The following is a 12,105-nucleotide window of genomic DNA, read 5'->3' on the forward strand; positions in this document are numbered from 1 at the left end:
ACTGTAAATACATGGATTTATTTTGGGGCTTTCTGTTCTGTTCCAGCAATCTGTGTCTTTTTGTGCCAATACTATGCTGTTTTTATTATTATAGCTTTGAAGTAGATTTTGAAACCAGGTAGCGTAATACCTACAGCTTTGTTTCTTATGGTCAAGATTGTTTCGGTTATATGGAGGTTTCTGTAGTTCCAAATGGATTTTAGGATTTCTGTTTCTGTGAACTGGGATTTTGACAAGAGATTGCACTGAATTTGAGATCACTTTGGGTAGCATGGACATTTTAAAAATAATGATTCTTCCATTCCATGAACATAGGATATCTTCCATTTATTTGTCATCTTCAATTTTCTTATATTAATGTCATATTTTTCAGTGTACAGCTCTTTTACTTCTTTGGTTAAATTTATTCCTAAGTATTTTTTGTCATATTCCTCTTTTTTTAAAGTCTGTTTCTTTTTTTAAAGATTTATTTTATTTATTTGAAAGACAGTTACAGAGAGAGGTAAAGACAGAGTGAGCAAGAGAGGTCTTCTGTCTACTTGTTCACTCCCAAATAGCTGGAATGGCCAGAGCTGAGCCTATCTGAAGCCAGATAGCTTCCTCTGGGTCTCCCACGTGGGTGCAGGGGCCCAAGCACTTGGGCCATCCTCCACTGCCTTTCCAGGTTCACCAGCAGGGACTTGGATCAGAAGAGGAGCAGCTGGGTTTCGAACTGGTGCTCAAATGGGATGCTGGCACTGCAAGCCAGAGCTTTAACCCACTATGCCACAGCACTGGCCCCCATATTCCTCTAATCCATATTCTAGTGAGAAAAACAGCACTCAGTATGCAATAATATAACTCAAAAAAATGTTAGTGCCTGCCAGGCATTATGATAGATGCTGGGAATATAGAGATGAAAGGAGATCTCTTTTCTCAAGGAGGTTACCGCTTGGGATGACAGCTGTATGCCCACCTACCTCTAACACCAGGTGATAGAAAACTATAGAAATGAGAAGGGATTTAAACCAGGACTTGGATGGTGAGCAGGACTTACAGAAGTTGGCAGGCAGAAATGGCAGCCCCCAGACAGAGGACCAGCGAGAAGAGAGAAGGAAAAGTGGAGAGAAGAGACCATGGTTGTTCTAAGGGACACATCTTGTGAGAGGGTGCAGGGTGAGCAAAGATCAGAGGAACCAAAAGTGATGACATTGGACACATTGGTGGTGGAGCTCCCTGTACCTTGGCTGCCAGCTCTGCTGCTTCGTTGGTGAATTTAATCTTTCCCTTAAAGCGCCCCCTTCTTTTTCAGAATCCATTGATATTATCATTAGTTAGGCCTGGGTCTTATTACCTGACAAGGCTGTCATTTCTTTGAGTGTTGAGGATGATGTCTTCAACCATTTATGTCCCCAACAATGAGCAGAAGAATACTTGGCACGTGCACTTTGTCCATTTGAAGAGGATCAAGTCATGGCCTATGCCTGATTTAATTTCCCTTTCACCACACCCATTTGGAAGTCCAGGGACACACAGCCCAGGGCAGAGCAGTGAGCTGCAAGAGCAATCCTGTTGTGCCAGTACCATGCATTGTATCCTGCACGTACCTGAGGGAATACACAGAAATGGAGGCGAGGAGAAAGGCAGGTGCATTCTCTGAGCCAGGCGCTGTGGTGTGGCATCTCAATTAAAATCCTTAGTCCAAAGGATTTCCATATGTCATTTAAAATCCAGTACCCGGGGGTACTTCAAAAAGTTGATGGGAAAATGGAATTAAAAGATAAGTTTATTGTTTTGCAAAAATGTTTGAAGTCCACACATGTAGTTTTTCACAATTAGCATTTTCCATGAAAATTTTGAAGACCCCACTTGTACTTTCATTTCCTGTATAATTTGATCTTTAGACCTTATAAAAGGGATGGCTAACATTTTTCTGTAATAATAGCATAGCCAAAATGAGAACTTAAATTTTGATTCCACAGCTAGATTTACTTTGCAGTGGGCACAGTAAACAGATAATCCCACAGTAGGATTAAGATACCGCAGTATGGTGCATGGTGGGTTAGAGCCGGCTCCTACCAGCTGTGTCAGGGACTCCATATTAGGAGCTTGATGTCAGCTGTGATGGGAGCACTCATAACCTAGCGACTAGTACACGCAGGAAGTCACCAACTGCCCCAGCCTCCCAGCCGAATTGCCAGGACAGCCCCTAATTATCCTAACTGTTGAAGGAACTGAGGCTTCCAGAAGTGAGGCCCTTTGCCTTTTTGATAGCTCTGTGATTCCTTTGCGTTGAAGATGTCCTTTTAATTCCTGTGGTTTTCCCATATTGGGGTATTTGGTGCCTGTCGAGCCTGAAAACTTACGTGTGTGCCCCTCTGAGTGAGCTGCGGTGTTAATAATACTGCACTGGAACACAGTCCTGCCTAAGTGTAGAGAAGTAGCTTAGAACCTCTGTGGATGGTGACTGCCTGGAACTCGTGTTCCAGTGTTTTTCACTTTTAAGACTTTGCTGGCTGGAAGCTGTGAACTCAGCTGTCAGCTACTAAAGAAAGCCACGGAACAAAGGGAAAACCAGAACGCGTGGGCAGGAGTGAAAGAATTCCTGTTCAGTTCCTTCAGGTTCTGTAATTCATGCACCATACCTTAATGAGTAGAAGAGAAGTTGAATGAAGCACTCATTCGTACTCTGGAACAGTGTCATTTAAAGCAGATGTGTGGGCGCAGGTGTTTGGTGGAGCAGTTAAGATGCCCCATGGGATGCCTGCATCCCATAAGAGGGTGCCGGGGTTCAAGTTCCGCCTTCGCTTCTGATTCCAGCTTCTTGCTAACATGTACCCTGGGAGGTAGCAGATGATGACTCAAGTCTTTGGGTCCCTGACACCCATGTGAGAGACCTGGGTGGAATTCCAGGCTCCTGGCTTTGAACCTGGCCCAGTCCTGGCTATTGTGGGCATCTGGGACATGAACCAGAGGATGGAAGATCTTTGTCGTCCTGCTGTTCAAGCAAAAGGAAAACAAATCAATTGGTTAAAAAGCTGGATGTGTAAAATCACGTAGCCTGAGTTCAGAGGCTTGCAGGAAGATAGGGTACTATTTCACGGCCCTCCCTGCCTCACCTCTGCAAGCCACCTCCTTCCCTCCGTCAAATGTCCTGCTAGTTGGGCATCTGAGGTCATTATAGGCACTCCACCCTGACCCCTCGAGAGTCTCATCCTTGGGCTCTCTTCTTGCATTTTAAGTGGAGCAAAGCTGCCTCTGACGCTGAGTACAGGCCCCGTGCTGCGTCCCTGGGTGCAACAGTGAACAGGGCAGACATCGCTCCAACCTCAGGGAGCTTCCGCTCAAGTGAGGGCCACAGACAAACAGTTGAAACACTACGTAAGAAGGGACAGACTCCTCGAAAGGATCTTGAGCAGAAAGTGTGACCCACGCGAGCCCAAAGCATAAGTATCCTCACCTCCAAAGCCGGATCTTTTAAAGTCCAATCAGGAAGACGCAGTGTGAGTAACAGGACAAAGGTGATGGAAGCATCAGAGGAGGCAGGCGTTAGCCTTTCCCTGGACTCCCGCTGCCCTTGTGATGTGGCTAAACGTCAACTTTCTCATCCTTAAAATGGGAACAATAATATCTGTGCTGCTAACTCAGGGGCTGAGAGAATGTACACTGTTGTTAAACATCTCATTTTCCCATGATGTAATGTGCATGTCATTTACTCTGTCAGTCATTAATAATTCACTCCTTCAGTAGGAATTTCTTTAAGCTTTTATTTATTTATTTGAGAGGTAGAGTTACAGAGAGAGGAAGAGACCGAGAGAAAGGTCTTCCATCCGCTGGTTCACTCCCCCAAATGGTTGCAACAGCCAGAGCTGGACAGATAGATTCAAAGCTGAGAGCCAGGAGCTTCTTCCTGGGTCTCCCACATGGGTGCAGGGGCCCAAGCACTTGAGCCATCTTTCACTGCTTTCCCAGGTCATAGTAGAGAGTTGGATCAGAAGACGAGCAGCCAAGATAAGAACCGGCACCCATATGAGATGCCAGCACAGCAGGAGGAGGCTTAGCCCACTACACCATAGTACCGGCCCAGCAGGCATTTTTATAATAGGTTTATTTATTTATTTATTTAAGAGGCAGTGTTACAGACAGAGGAAGGGAAAAACAGAGAGAAAGAGATCTGCATTCTGTGGTTCACTCCCCAAATGGCTGCAATGGCTGGAGCTGGGCCCATCTGAAACTAGGAGCCAGGAGCTTCATCCAGGTCTCCCACATGGGTGCAGGGGCCCAAGGACTTGGGCCATCTGCTGCTGCTTTCCGAGGTGCATTAGCAGGGAGCTGGATTGGAAGTAGAGCAGCTGGGACTCAGATTGGTACCCATATGGGATGCTGGCACTGCAGGCCAGGACTTTAACCCACTGTGCCACAGTGCTGGCCTTCAAATGAAATCTCTTGCACTGAAGTAAGAAGGAAGAGATTTTGTAAGTACTGAATGTGTTCTGTGTTATATTCATTATGGAAGAACTACTTTGAAGGACGTATTTAGAATACTGTAGAGAGGGCAGACACTTTTCTGTAGACTAAAGAGATTGTACTAAAGACCTTACAGAGTTAAGCATGATCCCCAAGTATGTCTACTTCTGGAATTCTATTTATTTTATTTTTGTCTCAAGATTCTTTTTTTTTCTAAGATTTATTTATTTATTTGAAAGTCAGAGTTACACAGAGAGAGGAGAGGCAGAGAGAGAGAGAGAGAGAGTCTTCCATCCGATGGTTCACTCACTAGTTGGCCGCAATGACCGGAGCTGCACCAATCCGAAGCCAGGAGCCAGGAGCTTCTTCCAGGTCTCCCACGTGGGTGCAGGGGCCCAAGCACTTGGGCCATCTTCTACTGCTTTCCCAGGCCATAGCAGAGAGCTGGATCGGAAAAGAAGTGGCCGGGACTAGAACCGACGCCTGTATGGGATGCTGGCGCTTCAGGCCAGGGTGTTAACCCACTGCACCACAGCGCCGGCCCCCCCAGGATTCTTTGTAAACATGGGAACATTCCAGCATAAGGACAATACACTGTAGTTCATTACTCACCTCCAAGATTTTTCTAGTTAAACTGCTAATAAAAATAGAAGCCTGGAGCTGCTGTTGTGGCATAGCAGGTTAAGCTGCTTCTTCTGATGTCAGCATCCCAGATCCTGATCCAGCTCCCTGTGAGAGCATCTGGGAAGGCAGCAGATGGCCCAAGTGCTGGGGACCCCTGCACCAATGTGGGAGACCCAGAAGGGGCTTCTGGCTTTGATCTGGTCTAGCTCCAGCCATTGCAGCCATTTGAGGAGTGAACCAGCAGAGTGAGCCTTCTGCTGCTTTCCCAGGCCGTAGCAGAGAGCTGGATCGGAAGTGGAGCAGCTGGGACTTGAACCGGTGTCCAAATGGGATGCCGGCACTGCACGTGGCAGCTTTACCTGCTACACCACAGCACTGGCCCCAATATTTCATATTTTTAAAAGCAAAAAAAAAGTAAAAGTAAAATGACAGGGTGTGTTTCATCTAGCCTCTTTTAAAGACATACAAGTGATGTTAGACAGGCAGAAGTTTCTCCATCTCTGCAATGTGGTTTACACGTGGGGCCTCAGCCTGACGCTGACTTGAGACCAGGAGGAAGAGCTGGGCTGGCTCCTCCCCTGGGGGGCATCTCAGAGGCGGGAGAACCTCTTCCCAGCGTCTGCCCGCGGCTGCACATCTGCCCGCGGCTGCACGGTACCTTCGCTTCCCTGCGCAGTGTTGGGCGCTTCTGAGCAGCTCACACTGGTGGCCAGCTGGGCCGAGTCTTCTTCTCCTTGTTCTAAATCAAAATGGAGTCTGACCACATGTTTCCCCGGGTTGCAAAATGACACCCCCAAATAGAATGACTGCCCATTTTCCTGGCCCTCAAATGTGTATTTCTTCCTGCAAAGGATGAAGAGAAGTGTCCAATTGTTTTGCTCATCTGTTTCCCCTCTTTCTGACTTCTGCTGAGGCACTCGTTTGTCCATTTTCTGTCCTTGCTTTCACCACTGCTGCCACCTGCAATGTCTGTGTTGAGTAGCAATGGCTTTACCAGAGCAGAAGCTTCAAGGAAGGGGAACCTTAGGCTCTTGTGTCCCTCTCTGGACCAGAAGCACAGCAAATCAGTGTTCGTCAGCTCTGTTCAGGTGCATCTTAGCCCTTTCTTCTTTATTTTCCGTATTTCTTTCTCTACCTGAATGGCCTCTAGCCATGGACACATTTCCAGTTTTATATAAGCAAGAGTCTCACCGGCGCCACGGCTCACTATGCTAATCCTCCGCCTTGCGGCGCCAGCACACCGGGTTCTAGTCCCGGTCGGGGCGCCGGATTCTGTCCCGGTTGCCCCTCTTCCAGGCCAGCTCTCTGCTGTGGCCAAGGAGTGCAGTGGAGGATGGCCCAGGTGCTTGGGCCCTGCACCCCATGGGAGACCAGGAAAAGCACCTGGCTCCTGCCATCGGATCAGCGCGGCGCGCTGGCTGCAGTGGCCATTGGAGGGTGAACCAACGGCAAAGGAAGACCTTTCTCTCTGTCTCTCTCTCTCACTGTCCACTCTGCCTGTCAAGAAAAAAAAAAAAAAAAAAGAGTATATAACAGCCTGGGTTGTTGTTTCGTTTTGTTCTGTTTTACTTTTTTTTTTGATCTTCTAATCTCAGTTGTACCGAATTATGCTTCTTTAGTTGGTCCTCAGCTCCTTATCTAGCTGCATCCATGCTGTTGTTTATCAAATATTTTTATTATTATAAGTTTTTATCCTTAAGAGATCCTGGCCCTGCCCCCACTACTTTTTAAATATATATATATATTTATGATTTTATTTATTTGAGAGCTAGAGTTACAGACAGTGAGAGGGAAAGACAGAGAGAAAGATCTTCCTTTTGTTGGTTTACTCTCCAATGGCCACAACGGCTGGAGCTGTGCTGATCCGAAGCCCGGAGCCGGGTGATTCCTCCGGGTCTCTCACGTGGGTGCAGGGGCTCAAAGACTTGGGCCATCTTCTACTGCTTTCCCAGGCTTTAGCAGAGAGCTGGATCAGAAGAGGAGCAGCGGGGACTAGAACTGGTGCCCAAATGGGATGCCGGTGCCGCAGGCGGAGGATTAACCTACTGTGCCATGGTGCCAGCCCCTAAAATATATATATATATATATTTTTTTTTTTGACAGGCAGACTGGACAGTGAGAGAGAGAGACAGAGAGAAAGGTCTTCCTTTTGCCGTTGGTTCATCCTCCAATGGCCGCCGCGGCCGGCACGCTGCGGCCAGCGCACCGCACTGATCCGATGGCAGGAGCCAGGTACTTCTCCTGGTCTCCCATGGGGTACAGGGCCCAAGCACTTGGGCCATCCTCCACAGCCCTCCCAGGCTACAGCAGAGAGCTGGCCTGGAAGAGGGGCAACCGAGACAGAATCCGGCACCCCGACCGGGACTAGAACCCGGTGTGCCGGCGCCACAAGGCGGAGGATTAGCCTAGTGAGCTGCAGTGCCGGCCTCCAAAATGTATTTTTAAAAATTATTTCTTTCTTCAGTTCTTCGGTTGTTCTATATCCATTAGCCAGCTGTTCTTCATAACGCTGGGGAATAATCAAAAACAAAAACAACATTAGTACACATCTCCTTCAAGGGCCAATCACCCCTTCCTTTGCCTCCAGCCCAACAAGAACCAACACACCTTATTTATTTATTTATTTGCAGAACTATACAGTTTTACAAATTACAGACTTCATTATTACAACTTTAGGAACGCGGTGATTCTTCCCACCATGTCCACCCTCCCACCCATACTCCCACCCCTCCTCCTCCTCCCTCTCTTATTCCCACTCTTATTTTTTACTAAGATCTATTTTTAATTGACTTTATACACATATGATTAACTCTGTGTTAAGTAAAGAGTTCAACAAATAGTATGAAGAAATAGTATTAAAAAACTGTTCCTCAACAGTCAAGACTAGGCCTGTTCAAGTCATTGCTTCTCAAAATGTCAATTTCACTTCTACAGCTTGCCTTTTAGGTGCTCTATTAGTTATCACAGGTCAGGGAGAACATATGGTATTTGTCCCTTTGAGACTGGCTTATTTCACTAAGTATGATGTTTTCCAGATTCATCCATTTTGTTGCAAATGACCGGATTTCTTTTTTTTTTAACCGCTGCAATACACCATCTTTTTAAAAATGTATTTTTATTTTCAATGTGGGCGTTGTGGTGTGGTGGATTAAGCTGCCAACAACACCTGCATCCCATATCAGAGCGCTGATTCAAGTCATGGCTTCTGTGCTTCCAGTCCAGCTCCTTGCTAACGTGCCTGGGAAGGCAGTGGACGATGACCCAAGTACTTGAATCCCTACTGCCCATGTGGGAGACCCAGATAGAGTTCCTGGCATTGACCTAGTCCAAACCTGGCTGTTAAAGGCATTTGGGGAGTGAACCAACAAATAGAAGATCTTTCTCACTCTCTGTCTCCAACTCTGTCCTTGTTGTTCTGTTTTCAAATAAGTAAATAAATCTTAAGGGTGTATATATATATATATATATTTCTAATTTACACATATTAATTGCACATATTTATAGGGTCTAGTATGCCATTTCAGTATATGTGTACAATGCCAACCCCATAGTTTTATTTTGTTGTATTTTAAAGATTTATTTATCTGAAAGGCAGAGCATCGGAGGGAAAAGGAGAGAGACAGAGAAGAGAGACCTTGTAAGGAAAAGAGGTGCAGATTGGTGCCTCTTCACTCGGGGCACCAAATTTAAGAAAAAGGGAGGAGACATAATACGAACTCACAGCCAGACTGAATTTATTCAAAGAAAATAAACTCGCAGAGGCCAACTGACAATACAAGACTGCTCTTCTTCAATCAATCCGATCCCGAATATAGATCCTTTCCCCATGTCTGCGTCCCGGATCAGCAGGAAGTAGCCAGCAAGAAACAGGTGCCCTATCTCCTTATCTACAGAGTCAGGGCTGATGGAACAAGGATGAAGCCTCAGCCATTTTGGGTTCTTGTTACCCCTGCCTTCTTTCAAGATGCCAGTTCAGTCTCACACCCTATTCTCCACCGTACCCCCTGCATTCCTTCCCAGGTTTGGAAGCCAGCAGGGCCATACTTGAAGAACCTGTATGGGGAAGCTCACTGCTACCTACTGCCCCCCCTTAACCCCCATTCCTAGCCCACCTAAAATAGAAAAAGGCCCAGCCTACTGGGGTCTGGGCCCTCTGCCACATGTTTGGTCTGTGTACATGCTGGCAGTTGGTCTACGTTTGCAAGCTTATTTTCTTTGAATAAATTCAGCCTTGCTGTGAGTTTGTATTCTGTCTCCTCTCTGTTATACCCCTTTTTCTTTACAGACCTTCCATCCACTGGTTCACCCCCCAAATGGTTGCCAAATCCAGGTCAGGGCCAGGCTGAAGACCACCCTAGTCTGCCGCATCGGTGGCGGTGGTCCGAGCACTTGAGTCATTGTTTGCTGCCTTCCCAGGCACATTTGCAGGAAGATGAATCAGAAGCAGAGCATCTGGGACTCCTGGGCATGCCAGCATCACAAGAGGTGGCTCAACCTGTGTGCCACAATACCACTCCAACACTCCTGTTATAAAGAAAGTCGGCTGATACCCGACTCACGCATATTACAGGGACTCGCCATGGAGCCGCTGTAAAAGATCCTCTCATTTGACACCTTGTGAGAAAATAGCATATTTGGCTTCACCGTGTGGCAGAGACTGCTTTGAGGATCTGGCTCGCAAACCTTGCTTTCCTGTAGTTGAGAGCAGATGAGACAGAGAGGTACCGAGTAAACTGATAGGATCCTTTATTTCAGTAAAACGAGAACCTGGTGTGCCCAGGGAGAACCAGGTCATCTGAGATGGGGGTGCCCAGCAGTTGTGTTGCTGATTGTATTCTGAGTTTAAGTCACCACCAACGTCACTTCGCTAACCGAAAAATCCGCTTTGGGAGAGTCTGCCCCTGGCAGTGCCTCCGCGTGTGTTCCGTGTGGCCCAGCATCAGTGCATCCTTGACTGCTCTTTCCTAAGTCACTGAACCGATGTCTAAAAGCATCAGGTTATCCTCTGAATATAAATGAAACTGTTAAACTAAGGAATTGTTTTGTCTCTCTCTCTCTCTTTGAAAATTTAAACCTTCCAGGTCATTTTTGAGCAAAGTTCATGATGTTTCATTAACTTATTTAAAAGTGTCTTTATTTTTTTAATTTTTTTTTTAATTTTTCTTATTTTTTTTTTGGCCAGGCAGAGTTAGACAGTGAGAGAGAGAGAGAGAGAGACAGAAAGAAAGGTCTTCCTTCCATTGGTTCACCGCCCCAAAATGGCCACTACGGCCGGTGTGTGGCGCCAATCCGAAGCCAGGAGCCAGGTGCTTCTCCTGGTCTCCCATGCAGGTGCAGGGCCCAAGCACTTGGGCCATCCTCCACTGTACTCCCTGGCCACAGCAGAGAGCTGGACTGGAAGAAGAGCAACCGGGACAGAATCCGGTGCCCCAACCAGGACTAGAACCTGGTGTGCCAGCGCTGCAGGCGGAGGATTAACCTAGAGAGCCGCGGCACTGGCCTAAAAGTGTCTTCATTTGTTTATTTTAGAGACAGAGAGAGAACTCCCATCCACTGATTCACTTTCCAAATGCCTGCAGTGGAACTGGGAACTCAATCTAAATCTCTTGCATTGATGGCAGGAACCTAACTGAGCTGTCACGGCTGCCTCTCAGGGGCCACATTAGCAGAAACCTGAAGACAGGGTCTGGAACAGGGTATCAAACCCAGGGATGCTGATGTGGGGCATTAATATCTTAACTGGTGCTTAACCACTAAGCTAGCTACCTGCCCCAATCCATTAATATTTAGATACTCCTACTGAAATAAGTAGTAAAACTTCCTCGGAAACAAAAGCTGATGTCTCTTAACCTGTGGATGTTTTTGTTTTTCTGACCCCTGCTCCCTCTTTTCCTTAAAAAAAAGGATAAGGCTATTTTCCTTGGGTTCAGTAATTGCCTTTTGCTTTATTTATTTTATCTAGACAGTACCCTGTCATGATATCCTCTATACTTTCAGGAAGAATACACAGTGTATTGATCAGATCTTTGGAAAGAATGCATAAGTAAAGCCAGTAAGTGAAACTCAGCCTGCTATTTTTATAATATCGATGGCCAAGTGGTTTATTAAATGCACAAAAAATCAAATGTCCTGGTATCAGAGCCAAGAGCAGCTGAGTGAGAGAGGAGGATTTTGGCAAAGCCCTAGAATAGGATCCCTCTCCAAATGCATCTCCTAGTTTTTATTTTTATGTCTTTGTGGAATCTAAGTGTATTTTAATCATGTTGATGTACACTGACAGATTAATAGGAGGAGACTTGCATTTGTCTTAAAATGTGATTTTGCAAAGACTTTATTGATCTGGAAGAGAAGTTTAGTAACATATGGAATAGGTTATGGAGGAAAGAGAGGTTCTTAAAAAAAGTATAGTTTAAAAAATGCATTCTCAGACCACCTATAGATGGTTGAATTATTCTTTGGCTGAAACTGAGAAATCGTTCTTTAGTGCTTAATGTCTGTGGTTTTATCATTTATTTTTAGGCACCAAAGGAAGAAATAAAGGAGAGTTTACAAATCTTCAGGGGGTAGCTGCGTCTACAAGTGGAAAGATATTAATTGCAGACAGCAACAACCAATGTGTACAGGTATAGTCCCTAGTTTTATACCTTTAACTGTTTACAAGAAAGATACAGGTGCATATTTTCCTACTTTAGACTTCAGATACGCGGTGTGTGTAGATTTTTCCGGAATAGAGTTTGCACTTTCTGAGCTGTAGTTCATAAGACAGATGTTCCTGCCGCTTCCTCAGCAGCTCCTGGGCTACTTCACACCCCAATGACTGTGATTTGTTTTACAGATATTTTCCAACGATGGCCAGTTCAAAAGTCGTTTTGGTATACGAGGCCGCTCTCCCGGGCAACTGCAGCGGCCCACGGGGGTCGCCGTGCACCCTAGTGGGGACATCATCATTGCCGACTATGATAATAAATGGGTTAGCATTTTCTCTTCAGATGGGAAGTTCAAGGTAAGGTTGACCAACAGTTGGCCCCTGAACAG

General features: G+C 46.1%; 1 protein-coding gene across 18 annotated transcripts in view; it reads left to right on the forward strand.

The window, feature by feature from the left end:
* TRIM2 (tripartite motif containing 2) overlaps positions 1-12,105 on the forward strand; it is a 182,682-nt gene that overhangs the window by 151,209 nt on the left and 19,368 nt on the right. For all 18 annotated transcript variants that reach the window (XM_089302319.1, XM_089302316.1, XM_089302322.1 and 15 more), the window contains 2 exons: positions 11,590-11,693; positions 11,906-12,073. In XM_089302319.1, coding sequence (XP_089158445.1) covers positions 11,590-11,693; positions 11,906-12,073 — 272 coding nt within the window. The remainder of the gene's footprint in view (positions 1-11,589; positions 11,694-11,905; positions 12,074-12,105) is intronic.

This window comes from Oryctolagus cuniculus, chromosome 8, assembly GCF_051225735.1.
Source record: "Oryctolagus cuniculus isolate XC-2025 breed Fujian yellow rabbit chromosome 8, ASM5122573v1, whole genome shotgun sequence".
Taxonomy (NCBI): domain Eukaryota; kingdom Metazoa; phylum Chordata; class Mammalia; order Lagomorpha; family Leporidae; genus Oryctolagus; species Oryctolagus cuniculus.